We start from the raw sequence: 20,488 nt of genomic DNA, 5'->3' as shown, positions 1-20,488 counted from the left end.
GGGAATCCCAGGTAGACTAGACACTGTTGGCACAGAGCCTGACTGTGAGATCGTGCCCTAAGCCAGATCAAGAGTCAGACCCTTAACCAACTGAGCCACCCAGGTGCCCCCCCCCTCCCCACTGCCTCTTCATCAAAGACATCCGGCCAGTCAGAAGAAATGGACAAAGGGCATAAATTAACATATGTTAACAGCCAACTATAAGTTTTGTTTTGCACATATATATTTTGTCTCACCCGATCCTCAGGATAACACTATGAGCTGTTATTATTGACCAAATAAATGAAGTTCAGAGAAGTAAATGACCTGCCTAAAGTCACAGACCTAGCTAGAAGCAGAACTATATTCAAAACCTGACAAGATTGACTCCAGGCCACACTCTTTAAGGGCCCCAACTATGCTGTTCTCTTATTCCTTCTCGGCATGAGATCACAGGGTTACCACAAGTCTGAAGGCCACCAAAGGCCAGGTCTCCGCGTGCGGTAGTGAAAGTGGAAGCAGCCGTTACTTGGTGCTAGGCTGTCCGACCTGCTTTTCTGAGCAGATGGGTAAAAGGAGGCCCAGAAGTGGGGTGGAACTTTGGGCTTCCCCAGGCAGGCTCCGCTTCTGCCACGCTGGCCTTAGTTCAGCAAGTCACTTATGCTGAAGATCTTACTCTGAGAGGGTCAAGGCCAGCAAGCCAAGGCAGGGCCTCCAGGCAGGAACGTGGTGTGAGCATAAGGAAAGCGAGGGCAGAGTCCTGGCTGGCCAGGAAGGGAGGAGTATTGCTCAGGTTTCAGCCTCCACCCCACCCCTTCTTCTTCTTTTTTTTAAAGTTTACTATTTATTTTGAGAGAGAGAGAGAGAGAGAGAGAGAGAGAGAGAGATGCAGGAGGGGCAGAGAGAGAGGGAGAGAGAACCCAAGCAGGCTCTGCACCATCAGCAGAGAGCCCGATTTGGGGCTGGAACTCACAACCTGTGAGATCATGATCTGAGCTGAAACCAAGAGTCAGATGCTTAACCGACTGAGCCACCGAGGTGCCCCATTGAGCCACCCAGGCCCCCCTCCCCCTTCTTCTGAGGCCAGGCTCTAAGCTCCTGCCCAGAAAGCGCCTCACCTGATCTCCTGGATCCTGAGGCTACCCGGCAGGATAGGCTACCTGGCAGGCTCCTAGCCCAATCCCTGGGGCTGTCTCAGATGGTGTGGTTCTCTGAGCCAAGGCTGGTCTACTCAGCTTCTTCTACTCCATCATTCTTACAACTCCTCTGCAGAGTCTTCCTGGGGGGTAGGGATGTCTCTCTCTTCTGGGAAGAAACTTGAACTTGGGGGAACCCAGGATGAGAAGATACAGGGATACTGGCTGGTTGGCTGGGGGAGGCACCAGGTACCCCAGGGAATCTCTGGGCACTCTCCATGCCCCTCAGTCCCCTGACACCTGAGGCTCAGAAGTCAGACCTATCAAGACCTATCACCTAGCCTAGTCCCGAAGCCCATAATAGGGGGCCTCCCTCCAAAGTGGTCTATAGCCTCTCGTGGTCGAATGGATCAGCCTCGGAGACTCTCCTATCCTACAACTGCCCAGCCGACATACAGGCAGGAACTAGCAGCCTCCTGGTGACTTCAAGGGCCCTCAGATACTTCCTCCCCAAAGAGCCTCTCTTTGGGACCCTCAAGAGTCCCTTCTTCCTACTTTCTGCCCTGCCTCCTGCCTACAGGACAAATAATAGGGGCTCTCCAGGGAGAGTAGGCTGGGGCATCCCTATCGTAGCAGCCATTCCAGGAAACCCTTGCTCCGGGGCCTGCCCAGGCCTTAACTCTGGCCATTCCCTGGCCTCAGAGCACCACCACCCAGAATGTAAACTTACCAGTGACTCTTGAGCTAAGTATACTTTAAGGAATGGGCTTGTTCCTTTTTTTCAGAAGTCAGGGTGGTGAGTCTGCCAGTTAGGCACTGAAGAAATCTTCCACTGGATAACAAACTATAAGCTATCACACTTGGCAACTCTTTCACTTAGCTGAAACCTCAACAGCTCCACCTGATCATCGTGCCCCGACCCAACAGCATCCAATTGTGCTTGAAATACCACATTGTGGAACCAGACATAAATCTAGCCTCTAGCTATTTACATCAAATTTCCTCCCCTCTGACTTAAGCGGCCTTACTTGGAGAGGTTTTGCCCAGGGTGCTAATAAAGATAATAATAATAATAATAATCCTTTTTTTTTAATGTTTATTCTGAGAGAGCAGGGGAGGGATGGGGAGAGACTGAAACAGAGAGAGAGAGAGAGAAAGAGAGAAGAGAGAGAGAGAGAGAGAGAGAGAGAGAGAGAGAGAGAGAGAATCCCAAGCAGATCCATGCTGCCAACGCAGAACCCACCAAGGGGCTTGATCTCATGAACGGTGAGATCAAGAGTCAGATGCTTAACCAACTGAGCCACCCAGGTGCTCCTAATAATCCTTTTAAAGTGCTCACTCTGTGCCAAGCACTGTTTTAAGCACCCCACTTAATCCTCATGCCAACCCCAAAGACAGGTACAATTATTATCCCCATTCGACAAGTGGGGAAAGTGAGGCTCAAAGAGATTTGGCAATTTGCCCAAGAGTAAACTGTAATGGTAGAGATAGGCTATGCAGCCAGGTAACCTGTCTCTGAGATCTTTGCACTTAACTCTGCTGCTCTGCCTCCCAAGAAGCTCTGGGGACCTGTTAGCCTCCCCCAAGGGCTCTCAGGGGACTATGCTAGGGCATATGAAGAAGCCCACCAGGCTAGGCATGGTGCTTCATGAGGGCATAGACAGGTGGAGAGCAACAAGGGGGCAGGGAGAGGGCTCTGAAGCTCATTTGCCCTAGGCCGTGAGGTCGGGCTAGACCCAGAAAAGGTCAAGGATGGCTAGGAGGGTGGTCCGAGCACAGAGTGGGGAGCTGTCTGTCTGCCCTTCAAGGAGAAACCCTTGTCCTCACTGCTGCCCTAGATGAAAAGAATGTTACTATGAAAAATGGGCTCTGGCCTGCTCCAGGCTCCGGAAGCTAATAGAGCCCTCTGCCTACTGTGGACTGGAGGCTCAGGACAGCCCCTTGGACTCCAGGCCTGGTGGTGTGGGGGTAAAGGGGGAGTAGGAAGGACAGTTGGCAAGAAGGCCAGCAGAGACACGTGGTCAGGACTGGAAGGCATCTCTAAGTGACAAGTCTACAACCACACCATCACCAGAAAAAGGGGCCTGACTCTGGGTTTATAAAACTAGTCCCTGCTTCTCCTCTATTAGCCTCAGGTTCATCATCTATTAAATGGATTAATAAAAACTACCCTCTCCAGGGGTGTTGTGAGGAGTAAATGAGATGATATACACAAAGCACTTAGCACAGTGCTTGCCTGGCATACAGAGAGTGCTCAATAACTGGGAGCTTCTGTATTAGCTGTGCTCTGTTTCCATTGCTGGTCAATGAGTGTCCCTGGAGGTATGTTACGGGGGCTCTGTCCTCAGCAACACTACGGATGGTGGGTGGAGTGAAGCTGCAAGGAGCAGCCTGGATCTAAACTTAGGGAGAGAAAACAGTGGGCAACAGAACCGGCATTCAAAACAATTTCTACAGGCTGGAATAAGCAAGATGACATTGTCCTTCTGTGAGCTCGAAGACATTCACACAAAGCAGAGGGTGGGGGAGAGACCTGACTTGACCCCAGCTCTGCTGAAAAGGATCTGAATGATTTAGTTGATCACAACCTGATGGGAACTAATCATGGGAGAGAAAGGCTCTGGAGCCCAGCAGTCTTAGGCTGCATTAACAGTGTGTCGCGTCCAGACTGGGGGAAATAATAGGTCTATTGTGCTGGCACGGTCAGGCCATATCTGGAATCTTGCACTGCTACACTGACAGGCTGGAATCAGGCCAGGAGGGGGACCAGTCCGGCTTCAGCTCCCAGGTACTTGTGCTAAGCACTTCCTGGGCATTTTCTTGTTTCATACCCAAAGCTACCCTACCAGGGAGTCACTATTACTATCTCCACTTTACATACAGGGAGGGTAACTGAGTTGCTCAGGACCAGCCATGCAGCTAGTAAACGGAGGAGCCTGAGGCTTTCCCAGATGGGCTCTTCCTGTGCTTGTACCGGAGGAAGACTGAGCATGCATCACTGAACACATATTTATTAGTTTCCTTCTATGAGTCAGATCCCAGCTAGTTTGTGGGGACACAGCAGTGGAAAAAGATGTGGTTCCTGTCTTCCTGGAGCTCATGGTCTGGGGGTGGGGGTCTAAATCACTTGTGATATGGCGTGATGCTATAGGAGTGAAGATTTTAGGGCTGGGAGGGATCAGAATCCACCACAGCCAACTCAAGCCTGGGGAAGGGAAGAGACAGAAAGAACAGTGTCACACAGCTCCTGGTGGAGCCATGGGAGGTCAGCCCGTGCCCTTTTCCCAGCATCCAACTGTCTCGCTTTGGCTCTGTCTGCTCAGCAGTGACCAAGAGCTGTGTGCCAAGATGGGAGCTGCTGGGGCATATGAGGAAGCTTGGTGTGGCCATCCTGGGGTAGCCAGACCTCATCTCTCCTCCCTGCAATCAATCAGAGAGCCTAAGAAAGAAAACAGGAGTGGAAGCTCAGCAATCACAGGAACGGGAGAAAGTGGCCTTTGAGATCCCAGCATCCCCTTCACTAATTAGAGCAACCGACCCCCACGCCCCCTCCCCAGCCTCTTGAGTGTCTGGGAAGCCTGGGGGTGATGACCCAGAGGTGGTAGAAAAAGCATGTTTTCTGGATCTGTGTTTGGCATCTGTTCCAGACTAATGCCCTTCTAGATATCTTCTTTCAAGGACCAGATTACTCAGTCCTCTCTTTTTCAAATCCTTCCTTGATTGTTTCAACCCAGAGTGCCACTGCAGTTTTGTAACATCTCCTAGGGCTTTTTGTTGGAGAAACACATATACCCCATTTAGCATCCTGGTAATTTTTGCTGAGAGAGAGCAGGGCCGTTAAGAGAGAAGGCTCTGGAAAGGGACAAACCTGCCAGGCCTGGCTTTGCCACATAACAGCTGTTTCACTTCTCTGAGTTTCCATTTCCTCAGCTATAAAATGGGGATGATAATACCGTGCTCATGTCGTTGCCGTGAGGACTGGATGACATCATTTTAAGCACGGAGGAAACTCTCCATAAAAGGCCACTGTTACTATCATGGGGTACTGGGGGGCTGGTCCTGTCTCCTCTGCACACCTTGGGAGCTCCCTGCCAGCAGGGGCAGTGACTGCGATACGTCATCGTTGTCCCCCATTGCCCTGGGCCCCAGAGAAGCCAGTGTTGGGAAGAGGGAATGGTCAGTCTTGGGAGATGCAAGAGGGACATCGATACTGGAAGTGCCAGCGCTACATCCTCCATCCAGGTTTGGAGGAGAGGGAGGCACGACCTGACTCCTGATTTGGGGGGGGGGGGGGTGCGGGCAGTGGGCTTCCCAGCCCCTACCTTTCCTAGCCGTGGGGGTCAGAAGTCACCGGCCGTGGGCCCGACTCAGGGAGAACTCACTCTGGGGCACCTCGGGCAGGTCCCTTCCAGCCTTAGGCCTCAGTTTCCTCGTGCGTGTCAGGTGGGTCTCCCGGTCTTCTCCGGGGTTTGCGAGGAGCACGCGCAGCCGGATGCCGGCTTTTGAGAACGTGGCTCAGTGGCAGAGAGGCTGGGAGGCTTAGGCAGGCGGGAGAGCCGCCAGGCGGGCGAGGAGATTGGCTGCAGGCAGGGCAGCCGGCTCCGCGATTGGATCAGAGTGGGCAGGGCCGGGCCTTTAAGAGGCGCGAGGGGGCGTGCAGGGGAGTGTGCGCCTCGCCCGCCCGCCGGGTTTACTAGCGAGAGGCGGCCGTGGCGGCGGCGGCGGCGGCGGCGGCGGCGGCCACGACGGGAGTCCCAGCAGAGCGGAGTCCCGCGGAGCAGAGGCGCATCCCGGCTTTCCGGTCCCAGGCGGCGTGGCCCGCGGGTCATGGCCAAGGGAGAGGGCTCCGAGAGCGGCTCCGCGGCGGGGCTGCTGCCCACCGGCATCCTCCAAGCCGCTGAACGGCCGGCCCAGGTGAAGGTGAGGACCCCCCCCTCACCGCCCACCCCCACACCCCGGGCGGAGGGCTAGGGGTGAGAGCAAGCTGAGATGGGGACGTCGAGGAAGAGGTTTGGTTCCGGACGCCTCGGGCTAGCCGGGGACAGGCTAGCCCAGTGGCAGGGGAGGGCCGGGGGGGTACCGGCCTTGGGGACAGGGGGTGATGGAGAGGATTTGTAGACGCCCCCTTTTGCTCATCCCCACCCCGCCTCTCCGCCGAGCGGCCGCGCCGGCAGCTTCACGTGGTGCCTGGCTGTGTTCGTTCAGCCGGTTTCCGTTCTTCTGTGACGAGCGGTTTAGGATTGCCGCCCTGGAAGCCAGAGACCCCAGAAATCCGGGAAACTCCCCTTAATTCCCCATCTCTCAGCCCCTACTCCCCACCCCCACATGCCCGCGCTGGCACCTCAACTCTGCGGTGAGGGCCGCTCAAGTTCATTCATAAGAACAAGGGCTCTCTGCTCTTAAAAGAGCAGCACTTCCGAGAGAGAGAGAGAGAGAGAGAGAGAGAGAGAGAGAGAGAGAGAGAGAAGGAGAGAGAGAGAGTGGCCCTTGTGTGAGTGTGGGTGTTGATGAGCGCGCCTTGCTTTGCGTGTCCTGACCTTCGACCCCATCCCCAGCTCTCTGGACCTAGTGAAGGACCCATTTGAATCAGGCGACTCCAGGGGGAGATCCCAGGCAATAGGTACCTGCGTGGGAGGTGACTGCCCTTTCCTTTTAGTTTTATTAAGTGATCCTTGCAAGGAGCGGAGTGTGTGTGGGGGGTGGGGGTGGGGGGGGGAGCAATTATGCTCTAATATGAGTAATCTTCACTTTCCTGGGCAAACTCAATCTCTCTAGTGCCCCACCCAGATAGGGCCCAGCCCTGTACCTAGAGGCCTTTCCTCCCCTCTCCAAGGTTCCCTAGGAACTGGGGATGGGGAATAGCAAGAGGGAGGGTAGGACAGCTCCCGGGTTTGCCTCAAGCTCTGGCTGACTACAGGGGCCAGGGTCGCTCTGGGACAGATGGAAGGAACAGCTGTGCCCCCAGCCAGCTGGGCTGGGCCCCTCACCCAGTAGGCAGGTGGGTCCTGGCCTCTGAACTAGGGCGGGAGCAGGGGCTGGGCTTAGGCGGCTCTTGGCAGCCGGAGGATTTTCAGGTTGTGACGGTTGGTGGTGCCTGGTGGGGACAGGTCCACAGGTCTGCTGCTGGAGCATGCTCCCCCTCCAACTGGAACAGAGCATGGTTGGAACCCTACGGGAAGTTGTTGTTGTTGTTGTTTGTTTTGTTTTTAGGGACGGTGGGCTGCTAAATTAACTCAGAATCTGGGGGTAGGGTGGCTTAGGGGCCACTTCCTTGGTGTGGAATCCCCTTTTCCAGCTTCCTAAGATAGAGAATACCTTTCTTTTCTTATAGGAAGTGAGATCACCCTGGGTGGGAACAGGGCAAGGTAGACTTGTTCCTCCTGCCAGAGTGGATCAGAAGAATGGTCCTGCCTCTGGAACCTTCTAGGATGGAGGCCAGGATCCTGGGTCTCTTTTCATCCTTTCCTCTTCTTCCCAGAAGGAACCAAAGAAGAAACAACAGTTGTCCATTTGCAACAAGCTTTGCTATGCAGTTGGGGGGGCCCCCTACCAGGTGACGGGCTGTGCCCTGGGGTTCTTCCTGCAGATCTACCTGTTGGATGTGGCTCAGGTAAGTGGGGCTGAGCCCACCAGGGCTCCTCCAGCATCCTGAGGTGGGAGGGTAGATACGTTCAGTTTTCCCCATCTGTGAAATGGGACTGGGAATCCCTACTTTGCTGCCTCTCAGAGTCAGCCGTAGATAAGAAATAAGAAGGCTTGCTTTGGAAAGTATTCAGCAGGGGAGTCTATCTGCCCCAGGAGTCTTAGTTGGCAAGGTCAGGCAACTTCTCCTTGCCTGGCAAGAGCAACAGAGCCTGGAGGGGCAGACGGTGGTGTGAGAAAGAATGGAGCCTGCTGGTGACCCTGTTCTTAGAAGAGACTGGCACACCATGTCCCCAGCTGGACAACAGTCAGCTGGCCCAGCTCAGGGGCTGGTAGATGTTGCCAGGATTGTAGATAAGCTGTTTCCCACCTTCACCTGGGAGGCCGAGGCATGTCAGTGGGCAGAGAGGCCCCCAAGTGCTGAGCTAGGTTAAGGCGCCCAGTGCACAGGGTCTTTGACTGAGAGAGGTACTTAGGGTGAAGCAGGGTTCTTCTCTGTTCTGAGAAGCTTTGGCCAGCAGCCTGGCATCCTGAGAATTCACCTTGTCTGGATGGGAGAGTGGGAGGCTCAACAGCCACTGCAGGCAAAGCATCTTCATTGTATCCATTTCTAGGTGGGGAACACTGAGCCCCAGAAAGGACAAATAACTTCTTTCAAGCAGCTAGTTTTCCCATGGGCTGGGTCCTGAGTGGGGTACAAATATGAGGAACCTGCAATCAAAGTATAGAATTGTCTTCATGAGTGTGAGGTTAGGGAGAGTCAGTTTGGGGAAACTACAGTGTGAGAGAGGCCACCAGTTTCCCTATTTCCTGGAGCAAAAGGAATATAGTAGAGCCTTGATGGATGTAAGGAAGAGTCCAGAGAAACTATTTAGGCCTAAAAGGTTTGCAGGGAGGGGGATGGCTTCGGTGGATAGTCGCAGGTCACTTTTTAAAAGCATCTAAAGATTCCTTTCCACATCCAAGATAGAGCTTGACCTGTAAGACAGGGATCTTAACTCCAGTCCTATAAGATAGGGATCATAACTCCCATTATACAGATGGGGAAGTTGAGGCCCACTGTAGTCAAATGAGCAAATGCTCATTTTGATACCTGGTGCTTGGCGTTCAGGGCTGTGAGAGGGAAGTAAGGAAGTGATTCTGGATTCATTCTAGTCGATGGGGAGTGTTTTCAAGGGCAGTGGAAGGGAGTACATAAGGGAGCAGATCTGGGAAAACTTCTAAGGCACTCTGCACTGGCTGCTATCAGGGAGCTGTTATCATTATGAACAAGGCAAGAGAAGATGATGAAGGCCTGAGTGAGAGCAGCCCAGAGTCCCAAGGGCCTGGCTGAGATGGGGAGGGAGGCCCTGCTTTTGCCTACCATCGAGGGTTGAGATGAGTAGAAGGATGAAGGGGTTACCTTTTACCTGTTCCCCATTCCAGGTGGACCCTTTCTCTGCCTCCATCATCCTGTTTGTGGGCCGAGCTTGGGATGCCTTCACAGACCCCCTCGTGGGCTTCTGCATTAGCAAATCTTCCTGGACCCGCCTGGGCCGCCTCATGCCCTGGTGAGTAAAAGAGGCTCCTCTGCGGTGGCAGAAGGCAGGGCTTCAGGCATGCCCACTAACTCTTGATCCTTCCATCTGACTTGTCACAGGCTGGGGGGTGAGAAGAAATGACGCAGAAAACCGAGTGTTGAAACCCAGCTGAGGCCTCAGCTGCCCCAGGCATGGGCACTGGGATGGATGCTCTGCCAATTCATTTCCCAGGCTGGCTAAATTGCCAGACTGAGCAGCTTCCCCTACACCAGGCCCCATTGCTCCCCAAGGTCCATTCCCTCCTGCGAAGCTGGAATTCTAACTCCTCCCCCTCAGTCATTATAGCGGCAGAGATAGTGCTGCATAGTGGTTGAGAGGTTATACTCGGAAGCCAGCCTGCCTGTGTTTCACCACTCACAGCTATGCAACCTTGGGCAAATCACTTAACATCTCTGAGCCTCAAGTTTTTCATCTGCAAAATGGAGATAATAATTATGTCTATCTCGTGCGTTTATGGTGAGGATTAAATTTTTTTTATATGTAAAGTACTTAGAACGGTGCTTGGCACATATTAAGTAATGTATAATTTGGCACCCCTTCAGAGTAGTTCCTGGTGGTCAAGGGTGGAGGGTAATACCAAGAATGGGATTTGCAGAACCATAACCTCTGGCCCCTTGGATGATGTAAACTACCTTTTCCCTTGATACAAAGCCTACACTACTCAGCCTCAGGCTATAGGGCAAAGTGGGGGGAGGTAGTACCACAGATCACACAGCCAAGGGAGACACACGGGACCAGCTGACAGTCTGGAGCTCTGGTTCTCTCCAGGACATCCTGCTTGGTGGGGGGAGGGGGGTGGACATACCCCTTTCATCTCCAGCCCATCCAGGCTCAAATGGGCGCCTTCCTGCCCCAGGGGTGCCCATACCTGGTCTCCGGCCTTCAAAGCTCTTCCCACAGCTCCCACTCCACCCCCACAACTTCCTTTCCCACGAGGCCCCCCTCCCCGCCACAATCGCACCAGCCCCTGGCTAAGGCCCAGATTGGGGCCTTTGATCCAGGCTGCAGGGCTGCGGGGGTGGGGGGGTGGGGGGGGTGGATTTGTGGGGAGGGGGAGGGGGAGGGAGATGGCGATGGGATGGGGGTGGCTGCAAGGCAGGACCATCTGCCTCACCTGGACAGGCCGCCCAGGTAGGAGCCAGCCCACAAGGCTGGGCCCCAGACCCGAGTCCCTGGCAGCCTGTGGGAGGTGGGGCTCTGCTGCCACATCTCCTCATGAGGCACAGCCAATGGGAGAGAGCTACCCTGGACAGCCCCTTGCGGTGGCCGGCGGCAGCAGCTGGGTTACTTCCAGTCACATTCGGTTTCTCAGCTTCTCAGCGAAAGGAGAGGAAGGAGTGTTTGACGAAGGCTGACGGAAGGAGCCCTTGTTCTCCGAGGAGACACGTGGATTCGGGAAGGAGAGGGGAGGGCATAGAGGGAGAAAAGAGGAGGCCCTCCCTGTGGGAAGCAGGATCTGAGGGCCTGGAGCTGGGCAGGTGTGGCAGCCAGCCTGGAGAAGTTGCTGAGGGGCCTTCAGGCAGGTTTCTGACTTAGCACGGTGTCTGCGTACATGTCCTCACCTGTTCGGGTGGTAATTCTGGGTAATACTTCTTGAATGGTACCTCCACCCCTGTGTCTGAGCGCACGTTGGTTCAGTGGGGGGCTGAGGGGCTTTTGTGTAGGCTACCGGACCTCCTCCTGGTCCATATCACAGCCAGGACCTAGGTCCCTCAGGCCCGGACCCAGCCCCTTTTTGTGGTGCGGGTAGAGGCCGCGCCTCTCCGGGTTCATCAGCCCTGTGGCCCACTGTCTTCTCAGGCCTCAGAGCAGCCCCTGCCCTTAGCCAGCACTTACATCCACCCCTCCGGCCAGGAAGACTTTGACAGACGCTCTCCCTGGAGTTCCCAAGGCCACGTGGTGAGAGGCAGAGTATCCACAGGGTCACAAGGGCAGGCTGGGATGCAGCAGGGCTGGGCCTGAGGTCTGATTCCCTGGCCGTGGACCTGTACTCTCCCGCTGGGCTTTCTGGTGTGGTAGTCACAGCGAGCACTTACTATGTCCCAAGCACTGTTCTACGTTTTAGTATCAACTTATTAAAGTCTCAAAACTACTTCAGCTCTGTGAGATAGAACCAAAGTCCTTATGGTGGCCTGTAAGGACATGACCTGATACTCCATGTCCTCCAACCCCATCTCCTAATCCCACCTCCTGTGCTCACTCCACTCCAGCCCCAGTAGCCTCCTTGCTTCTCCTCAAACTTGCTTGAGCACCTCTGCACTGACTGGTCCTGCCCGACACACATTTGCCTCAGACAACTGTTCAAGGCCAACTCCCTCCTCTCAGCCGAGTCTTGGCACAGATAGCAGCACCTCCGTGAGGGCTACCCTGTCTGCTCTTGTCACCTCTACCCCCATACTCCTAATCCCCTTTAGACTGCTTTCTTTTCTCCATGGCACTTAATCACCTTCTAATACATAACCTTTTGAAAACTGTGGTAAAATGTACACATAACATAAACTTTTGCCATTTTAACCATTTAAAAAAAATTTTTTTTTTGCATTTTATTTATTTTTGATAGAGAGAGAGACAGAGCACAAGTGGGGGAGGGTCAGAGAGAGAGGGAGACACAGAATCCGAAGCAGGCTCCAGGCTCTGAGCTGTCAGCACGGAGCCCGACGCGGGGCTCGAACTCACAAACCGCGAGATCATGACCTGAGCCGAGGTCGGACGCTCAACCAACCGAGCCACCCAGGCACCGCCCCCCCCGCCATTGTAACCATTTTTAAATGTACACTTCAGTATCATCAAGTACATTCTCATTGCTGTGCAACCATCACCACCATTCATCTCCAGAACTTTTGCATCTTCCCAAACTGAAACTCTGTCCCCGTGAAAAAAATAATTCCCATACCTCCTTCCCCACAGCACCTGGCAACCACCACTGTACTCCCTGTCCCTGAACACCTACTCTAGGTGTCTTGAGAACAGGATCATGCAATATTTATCCTTTTGTGTCTGGCCCATTTCATTTACCACAATGTCCTCAGGGTCCATCTGGGTTGTAGCCTGTGTCAGACTTTCATTTCTTTTTAAGGCTGAATATTATATATAACTTTTAAATGATACTTATTCTTCATTTGCCAACTAGAATGTAAGATCCACCAGGGCCATAGCTATCGTCTGTTTCGTTCACTGGTAACATCCTAAATAATAAGAATAGTGCTTAGCACGTTGCTGGCACTTGAATATCTTTTGAGTAAATGTGGAATGTAAGGTAGGTGCTGTTACTAGTGTCATTTTACAGATGAGAAAATGAGCCTCAGAGAAGTTAAATAACTTGTAAGGTATTTATAGTCACTGGTAGAGCCAGAATTGGGTTCCTGAAGTATGGTTCCAGAGGGGTTTCTTTTAGCCGCTGCTCTTTGCTGCCTGTGTGTACTAATGACATGCAGTCGGTCCCTCCTGAGGGACCGCTTTTGCGATGGTGTAGAATGCACAAGTGGGAAGGCACACGTTTATGCCCGTTATAGTTATCTCACTAAGCCCAGTCCTTCTGCCTGGAGTCAGCCTCCCCTGCCGCTGTGTGTGTGCCCACAGTGTGTGTGTATATGTGTGCTGACTGTATGTGTGTGCGCGTAAGAACACTGGTATTGGGGTTGCTCCCTGCCACCCTACTACCCGAGGGTTAGCTGCCATTCTCAGTTCCCCCAGCCCATAGGAAGCCCCTGCCTCGGGAGCCCTCTCCACTGGGGAGATGTAGGCAAGATTCAGGGTCTGACCTCCTGCTCTGTGCTCAGGATTTCAGTCCAGGCGCACTGTTGAAGTCAGCCCTTCCGGGCTTGGCCATTAGCCTCTTCCCAGAGACCCTGGGGTGGGTAGATTCAGGGGGAGGAATTTCCTTCCCGGCAGGCACCCTGTGGGACTACAGAGCAGTCCAGGCTGGGGCCCGGATCCTGGAGTTTTGGCATCCAGCCCCTACTCAGACCTTCCCCTTCCTCAGGATCATCTTCTCCACACCCCTGGCCATCATTGCTTACTTCCTCATCTGGTTCGTGCCTGACTTCCCACAGGGCCAGGCCCTGTGGTACCTGCTTTTCTATTGCCTGTTTGAGACACTGGTCACGGTGAGTGTGGGCACCTCCCCTGGGTGTCTGGTGGGGAGGAATGAGGGCAGTCCCTGGGGCCTCCAGGGTTGGTGCCCAAAGCCACATCTGCCTGTCCATCATCTGACTGGTCAAGGGCCTCTCTTCCATGCCAGTGTTTCCACGTTCCCTACTCAGCTCTCACGATGTTCATCAGCACAGAGCAGAGTGAGCGGGATTCTGCCACTGCGTATCGTAAGTCTCTCTCCAGCCCACTGATCCATCCACCGGGGACCGTGGGTCTATTGTTCCTGACCCTCCCGCCACATTTCTTCCCTTGCTGGGAGTGGGTGTAAAACCATCTCAAAAATAACTTGATCCTTTTATTGCTTTGGTGAGAACAGAGAGGTGCAGGGACTAGCCAGCCAGAGGTCATACAAAGCAAGGCCATAAGGTTAGGCCAAGGCGTCATCTGCCTCACCACCCTGTATCTACCCTCCTGGAGCTGCTACCATCACCTGGGGCTAGAACTGGGCATCTGTCCACCTGACCTTCTTCCCTGGGGGCCTACAAGCCACAAGACCCCTCCAAAGGACCCTTTTACCATTCAGGAATGACCGTGGAGGTACTGGGCACCGTGCTGGGCACAGCGATCCAGGGGCAAATCGTGGGCCAAGCGGATACGCCTTGCCTCCAGGACCCCAATGGTTCTGCACTGGCTTCGGAAGGTACCAATCACACACAGAGCGCCACCTCACTCAAAGAAACGGTGAGGCCCTTGGCTGCACAGGGATCTGGGGAGATGAGGCACAATGGGGTGGTTTGCAGTCATCCTCAGCATAGTGAATATTGGGCATTTGCTCTACAAACTGTTAATATGCCCACTTTTCTGATAATTTCTGATAATTCTAAATAATTTGGCCAGGGTCATAGAACTAGTGATTTACAGAAACTAGATCTGGGGGAGCTCTCACACTCCATAGCCTGGCTTCTTAACATTCTGTTCCTCTGGACTTTGCCTAGCCATGGGAAGCAGCAGCCAGCCCAGGATAGTTCTCCCACTTCACCAGTGGAGACAGGCCCCAGAGAAGGGACTGGCCCATGGAGTGGAGCTGCTGAGAGTTGGGATGAGATCAGACTGATGGTCTCTATGTTGCCTTTATCCCCTTTGCAGCAAAATGCATACCTGCTGGCGGCAGGAGTTATTGCCTCCATCTATGTCATCTGTGCTGTCATCCTCACCCTGGGCGTGCGGGAGCAGAGAGGTGAGGGATCCCTGGGGAGCGGTGCAGGCCCCGGCGCTGCAGGGCTTTGTCCCTCTGCCTGGGCCTCAGGCTTTGGGAGGTGTCGCTGCTCCTTCCTCACTGTCCCCTCTGGCCCCCAGAACCCTATGAGACTCAGCAGGCTGAGCCGATGTCCTTTTTTCGGGGCCTCCGACTGGTCATGAGCCATGGCCCATATGTCAAACTTATTGCTGGCTTCCTCTTCACCTCCCTGGCTTTCATGGTGAGTGGGGGCCTGCCATGCTCAGCCTGAGAGCAGGCAGTGGTGGGGAGTGGATGAGTGGGGGTTGAGGGGAGTGCAATAGGGGTGGGGTAAAACAAGGACTCAGTGACGAAGCCTGAGGGACAGATGGATTGGGGGTGGGGTGAGCAGAGGTCCCTGGAACATGGGGAAGCCTTGGCCTTGACCTCACGTCTTTCCGTACATTTCCTTTCCTATACGCTGCCCATCCCCCAGCTGGTGGAGGGGAACTTCGCCTTGTTTTGCACCTACACCTTGGGCTTCCGAAATGAATTCCAGAATCTGCTCCTGGCCATCATGGTGTGTGTGGGGCCCCGAGGGTGGGTAGGCAGCCTGGACTTCTAGATGGTTCTTTGGATAGTCAGAGGATATTTCCCGGACCGACTAAGGTTAGGAGGGCTGAGGGAGGAATCTCAGAATCGTCAGTTGGATCTGACCTACAATTGCTTAGATAGGACTGTGAAAGATGTGGGGCAAGATATTCCGGTAGAGAACATAGCAGAAACCAAGAACTTTGAGAAGCTATGCTCAGCTGAGCTCAGAGAAGGCAGGAGATAAGATTGGGACTAGCTCTCGGCTCCCCTGGAGAGCCGTCAGTGGTGCCTGTCAGCTTTCTTACTGCCCAGATGATGTCATCTGGCTGCTAGGAGTTTCTTTGAGGTCCTGGGAAGGGCAACAGGGGTTCATGACTAACCCACTTCCCTCACCCCCCACTGTGCATCCCCAGCTCTCGGCCACATTCACCATTCCCATCTGGCAGTGGTTCCTAACCCGATTTGGCAAGAAGACAGCAGTATACATTGGGATTTCAGTGAGTGGGGCTGAAGGGGTAGGGCCCGGACTGGGTTGGGGATTGCTGGTGGGAGTCTCCAGGCTGACCCATCTTCCCATACTCACCCCTTCTCCTAGTCAGCAGTGCCATTTCTCATCTTGGTGGCCTTCATGAAGAGTAATCTGATTATCACATACGTGGTAGCCGTGGCAGCCGGCATCAGTGTAGCAGCGGCCTTCTTACTACCCTGGTGAGTGTATATAGGCCCACCTGGCTATGTTTCCCAGCCCCCTAGCCCCTATTCTGAAACTCCTTGGGGACAATTCCGCAGGAACTTCTCCTGCAGACCATTCTGTGGGTCCAGGTTGGGGGTAGAACAAGTCTTCCCTGTACAGTTGCACTGGTTGTGAACTGTGCAAAAACACCTAATCAGGATGGGACATGGGGGGCTTAAATCTGGTTTGCACTCTACTTACCAAGCTGCACGCCTAGACCGGGGCAGCATCCACGAAGTTGTGAACTTCACGGAGCTGTGTGCCCTGGGCCTACAAAGTCTCAGAGGGCCACCTCTTCTTACTGACACAGAGGCGCCACATGGGCTAGCGGGGGCCCTGGAGTGCTGGGTGGGTGGGTCCTCATGGCTGCCACCACTCCGCAGGTCCATGCTGCCTGATGTCATTGACGACTTCCACTTGAAGCAGCCCCAGTCTCATGGAACCGAGCCCATCTTCTTCTCCTTCTACGTCTTCTTCACCAAGTTCGCCTCTGGAGTCTCATTGGGCATCTCCACCCTCAGTCTTGAGTGAGTGGGGTGGGGTCTTGGAGCAGTGCTGGGCAGGGCTGGGCCCCAGGTGCCCTGCCCTCACCACTCCCCTGACCACTGGGTCCCACAGCTTTGCCGGGTACCAGACCCGTGGCTGCTCGCAGCCGGCACGTGTCAAGTTCACACTGAAGATGCTGGTGACCATAGCCCCCATAGTCCTCATCCTGCTAGGCCTGCTGCTCTTCAAGCTGTACCCCATTGATGAGGAGAAGCGGCGGCAGAACAAGAAGGACTTGCAGGCTCTGAGGTGAGAGCAGGGGGGTGGAGGAGGGGGCATCATCCAATCTAACCCCTCAGCTCGTGCCTCCTGTGGCCAAATCCTGGCTTAACTTCCTGCCCATCTTCCCTCGATGGTTCCTGCTCTATTTCCCCTTCTCACTGCTGACTGATAATAATGTCAGCTGACATCTCTCTGATACTTAGCTGCATGCCGGTCACTGTGCTGGCTGGTTTTACATTTATTCATTCAACAGATACTTATTGGAAACCTACTACGTGACCGGTATTGCTCTAGTGAATGAAACAAACAGAATCTCTGCCTTCGTGGAGTTTACATTTTAGGGAATGGGCATTCATGATCTCCTACAGTTCTTCAACAACCCCAGGTGTCAGGAGATTCCTACAATTCCCACTTGGTAGATGAAGAAACAGAGGCTTAGCCAGGAAGAGTAATTGGCCCAGCTGATAAGGAGTAGAACTGGGGTTTGCACCCTGACGTTCTCACTCCACAGCCTGTATTCTTCACAGCTCTCTTGGTGTGCAGGGTCTCAGGTGTGGCCTGAGCCTGCCTTTCGGGAGACCAGAAGGCAGGGTCAAGTGAATCATGCCAGCCCAAGTCCAAAGTATAGTTCCAGGGCTTGTAGTACCCTGTGGGCAATGAGAGTTGCAGACAGACCAACCGGCAGTTTCTGGATTGAGAGAGGGAGTGAGCAAACTGTCTACATCCTATAGTTTAGACTCACCTGTACAGTTGCACTGGTTGTGCACTGTGTGTGTAAAAACACACCTGACAGCTGGCTAAGACTAGGGCCAAGGTCCTATGTGGAACAAGGCACAAGGCAGTTAGGGACAGGGAAGGGGTAAGGATGCTTCCTCCAACCCGTCTCCTTCGGCTCTTGCAGGGAAGAGGCCAGCAGCTCTGGCTGCTCTGACACAGACTCTACAGAGCTGGCCAGAATCCTCTAGGGTCTGCTGTGTTGCCCGAAGCCACCATCCACAGTGCCTGGGTCCCGGACCACAGGAGAAATCAGGACCTACTTGCCTGATCGCTGAATACCTGGTCTCCAGGTGCCAGGAAGGGAGCCAAAGACTCAAGAGTAAGTGGTCCAGGATACCTCCTGTGCCTGCCACGGGGAGGGCTGTTCGTACAGCCACCTGCCTCACATCTGCCTGCCCATGGGGCCAAGCCCCGGGGCTGCGACTGTGAATATGCCAAGGACTGATCGGGCCTAGCCCGGAACACTAATGTGGAATCGTTTTATACAGAGACTAATTAATAACTTAATGACCATGTACATAGCAATGTGTGTGTATGTATATGTCTGTGAGCTATTAATGTTATTAATTTTGATAAAAGCTGGAAACCAGAGGTTCCTGTTTCTGTCTTTGCCCTCAGCCACTTTGCCCTGACCCCTTCTGTGCCAAGACGCAGATGGTGAGAGGGAACACTAAGCTGCAGGTGCCCCGGTGGGGAAGAATGTGTCTGGAGGTGTGATAACAGCATCGGCTAACATTTACTAAACCCCTATCTGTACCAGGCACAGTGTGGAGGCTTTACCTTCACTTTGTTGGTGTTCACACTCAATCCTTGAAGCTGTCTTGCTATGTCAGGACTATTCCACTTTAAAGAGAAGAAAACTGAGCTCCAGTATAGAGAGGGACGTGGCTAAGGTCACATGGCCAAGAGTTACCGTACTGAAATATCATCCCAGGTCTGTGAGACTCTGGGACCTTAACCACCACTCTCCACTCCCCTGTGTCTGAGAGCGACCTGCTGGCTGTCAGACAGACAGGCTGCTCTGCCCAGGCCTGTGCCCTGTGCCTTCTGCTCTGTGCCTGCCTGAGCATGTGGAGCTGGCACATATTCTATGTGCTTGGGGCTGTGTGGGGTCCCGAGACCTGTGATTCTTTCCCCGTAGCTGTTAATGATGGTGTTGGAAAGTGAGACGACTGTACCTGGCTGGGTTTGTGTGTCGGTTGAGGAAGGGTTCTCCCCATAGGTGTGCTGGTGAAAAACCACCTCTGGTGGGGAGGAGGCTGCTGGGGAAGACCTGGTTTATAGCGCTTGTCTGTTTCCATGGTGTAAATGCTCTTGCTGTAGCCAATTTCAGGTTACCTACCAATGGATGTACTAACAGAAGTTCCCAAAAATTTAACAGTCAGCTCTCTAGGAGCTTGCCCCCCAGCACATCACTGGGTCTCATACACTTAGGCCAAGCTGGCAGGATCAGGGGTACCGGTCCAGCTTCTCTATTTTATAGATGGATAAATGCAGGCCAGAGAAGAGAAGTGTGTGCACTATTCAGGCTTGGTTTTTACTTTGGGTCTAGGGCTCCATTTTCGGAGGGAGCAGGGGAGGCTCCATTTTTGCTCTGAAGTTCTGCCAAGCCACTTTCATAAATTTATCAAGTGTTACTAACAGGGACAACCAGATGCATAATTTCCCTGTGAGGTGAGTCCATTATTATTCCCAGTTTACGGATAAGGAAGCTGAGGCACAGAAAAGTAACTTGTCCGAGGTCATCAGACAGAGGAGATGATGTTTGAATCCATTCTGTCTGGCTATAAGGCCAGTGCTCTCACCCACTACTTTAGGCCATTGTGTGAACCAAGAGTCTGGTCACCGCCAAGCCAGGTCCTGCTGCCTTTAGAGCTGCCATCTCAGGGTCAGGCTGCCTGGGCAGGCCAGGGGCCCTGGGCTCTGGGTTGGCCTTTGTAGTTGGAGTGCTCAGGGACTCAGATAATGTTTGCAGAAACCCACTCCTACCTCCCCTCTCCCTGTACTCCCAACACCCACCAAATCCTGTCTTTAAAAAAATAAAAATTATTTTAAACTTCCTAAACCACTCAAGCTTGCTTCTTTCCCATCCCTACAATTACTTATCCGGTCTCTCACCAGGAGGATTATACCAGCAGCCTCACTGGTCTCTGTCTTTGATTTGATCTCCTCACATTCCTTCTGTAAACTATCCAAGATAACTAAAGTGGCCATCCTATTTAGAAACCCTTCTGTGAGTCCCCATTGCTTTCAAGAGGAAGTCAGAGACCTTTGCTGATTTCCCCAGCGCCCCCAGGCCACCTGCCCAGCCCTGGAACATACTCTGGCCCCTGGTCCATCTGATAGACACTGGTCCAATACACCTTGGCTCCAGAATACCTCTCTAAAGCAATTCCTGCACCTCTGTCCCTTGGGGCAGCTCTTGAGAATCCACACCCCTTCCACTTTAGTCTCCCATATTGAGCTCAGGGCTGGGCACGGTGGGGTGGGGCTTATGCAGCTGAGTTTTTAAACGCAAGCTCCAGCAAGAAGGCTTTGTGAGCCACACCCAACTGGCGCTGACCCACCATGATGCCTTTCTCTGGCCTCCATTTCCCCCAGTTGTACAATGGAGATTGGGAATTGAAAACCCCCTCTTCAGTTTCATGCTCACAGAAAACTGTTCTCCTCAAAGACCCCCTGCTTATTTCTTAGAAGATGATATGGGGGGCTGGGGAGGGGGTGAGTAGGAAAGCAACCCAGGGATCCCAGAAACTCCTTGGGTCTTTGGCAACACCACGTGCCTTCTGGACAGCTCATATCTACTCATCCTTTGAGAAGCGCATTCTTGAGTTCCTCTCTGCTTGGATCCAGCATTACTACAGAAAACCCTGCCTGTCTCTTGACTCTGCCCTACTGCCCTCAGCCATGCCAATCATACATCCCACCCCCTACTCTCGCTAAGAAACAGGTGTGGCTTTGGCTCCACCTG

At 53.6% G+C, this 20,488-nt stretch overlaps 1 protein-coding gene and 1 long non-coding RNA gene across 3 annotated transcripts; one reads left to right on the top strand and one right to left on the bottom strand.

Moving 5' to 3' along the window:
• Positions 1-4,110: 4,110 nt before the first annotated feature.
• Positions 4,111-5,623, bottom strand: LOC125173639 (uncharacterized). Its single transcript, XR_007155099.1, has 2 exons — positions 5,498-5,623; positions 4,111-4,554 (listed from the first exon to the last, which is right to left on the bottom strand). It is a non-coding gene; the product is annotated as an uncharacterized LOC125173639 (long non-coding RNA).
• A 181-nt stretch (positions 5,624-5,804) lies between these two features.
• MFSD2A (MFSD2 lysolipid transporter A, lysophospholipid) lies at positions 5,805-18,108 on the top strand. Of its 2 annotated transcripts, none has more exons than XM_047873005.1 (14): positions 5,805-6,035; positions 7,597-7,725; positions 9,183-9,307; positions 13,320-13,443; positions 13,578-13,656; positions 14,013-14,170; positions 14,576-14,666; positions 14,786-14,907; positions 15,142-15,225; positions 15,653-15,736; positions 15,835-15,947; positions 16,356-16,499; positions 16,591-16,767; positions 17,642-18,108. In XM_047873005.1, the coding sequence occupies exons 1-14, from the start codon at positions 5,943-5,945 to the stop codon at positions 17,703-17,705; spliced, it is 1,587 nt and encodes a 528-aa protein (XP_047728961.1). In that variant the 5' UTR covers positions 5,805-5,942; the 3' UTR covers positions 17,706-18,108. The 2 variants fall into 2 exon arrangements, with proteins under 2 accessions (XP_047728961.1, XP_047728960.1); XM_047873004.1 differs by having other exon boundaries at positions 7,594-7,725.
• Positions 18,109-20,488: the final 2,380 nt, after the last annotated feature.

Source organism: Prionailurus viverrinus, chromosome C1 (assembly GCF_022837055.1).
Source record: "Prionailurus viverrinus isolate Anna chromosome C1, UM_Priviv_1.0, whole genome shotgun sequence".
Taxonomy (NCBI): domain Eukaryota; kingdom Metazoa; phylum Chordata; class Mammalia; order Carnivora; family Felidae; genus Prionailurus; species Prionailurus viverrinus.
Note: the sequence above shows the minus strand (reverse complement) of the source record. Positions and strands in the feature narration are given on the sequence as shown.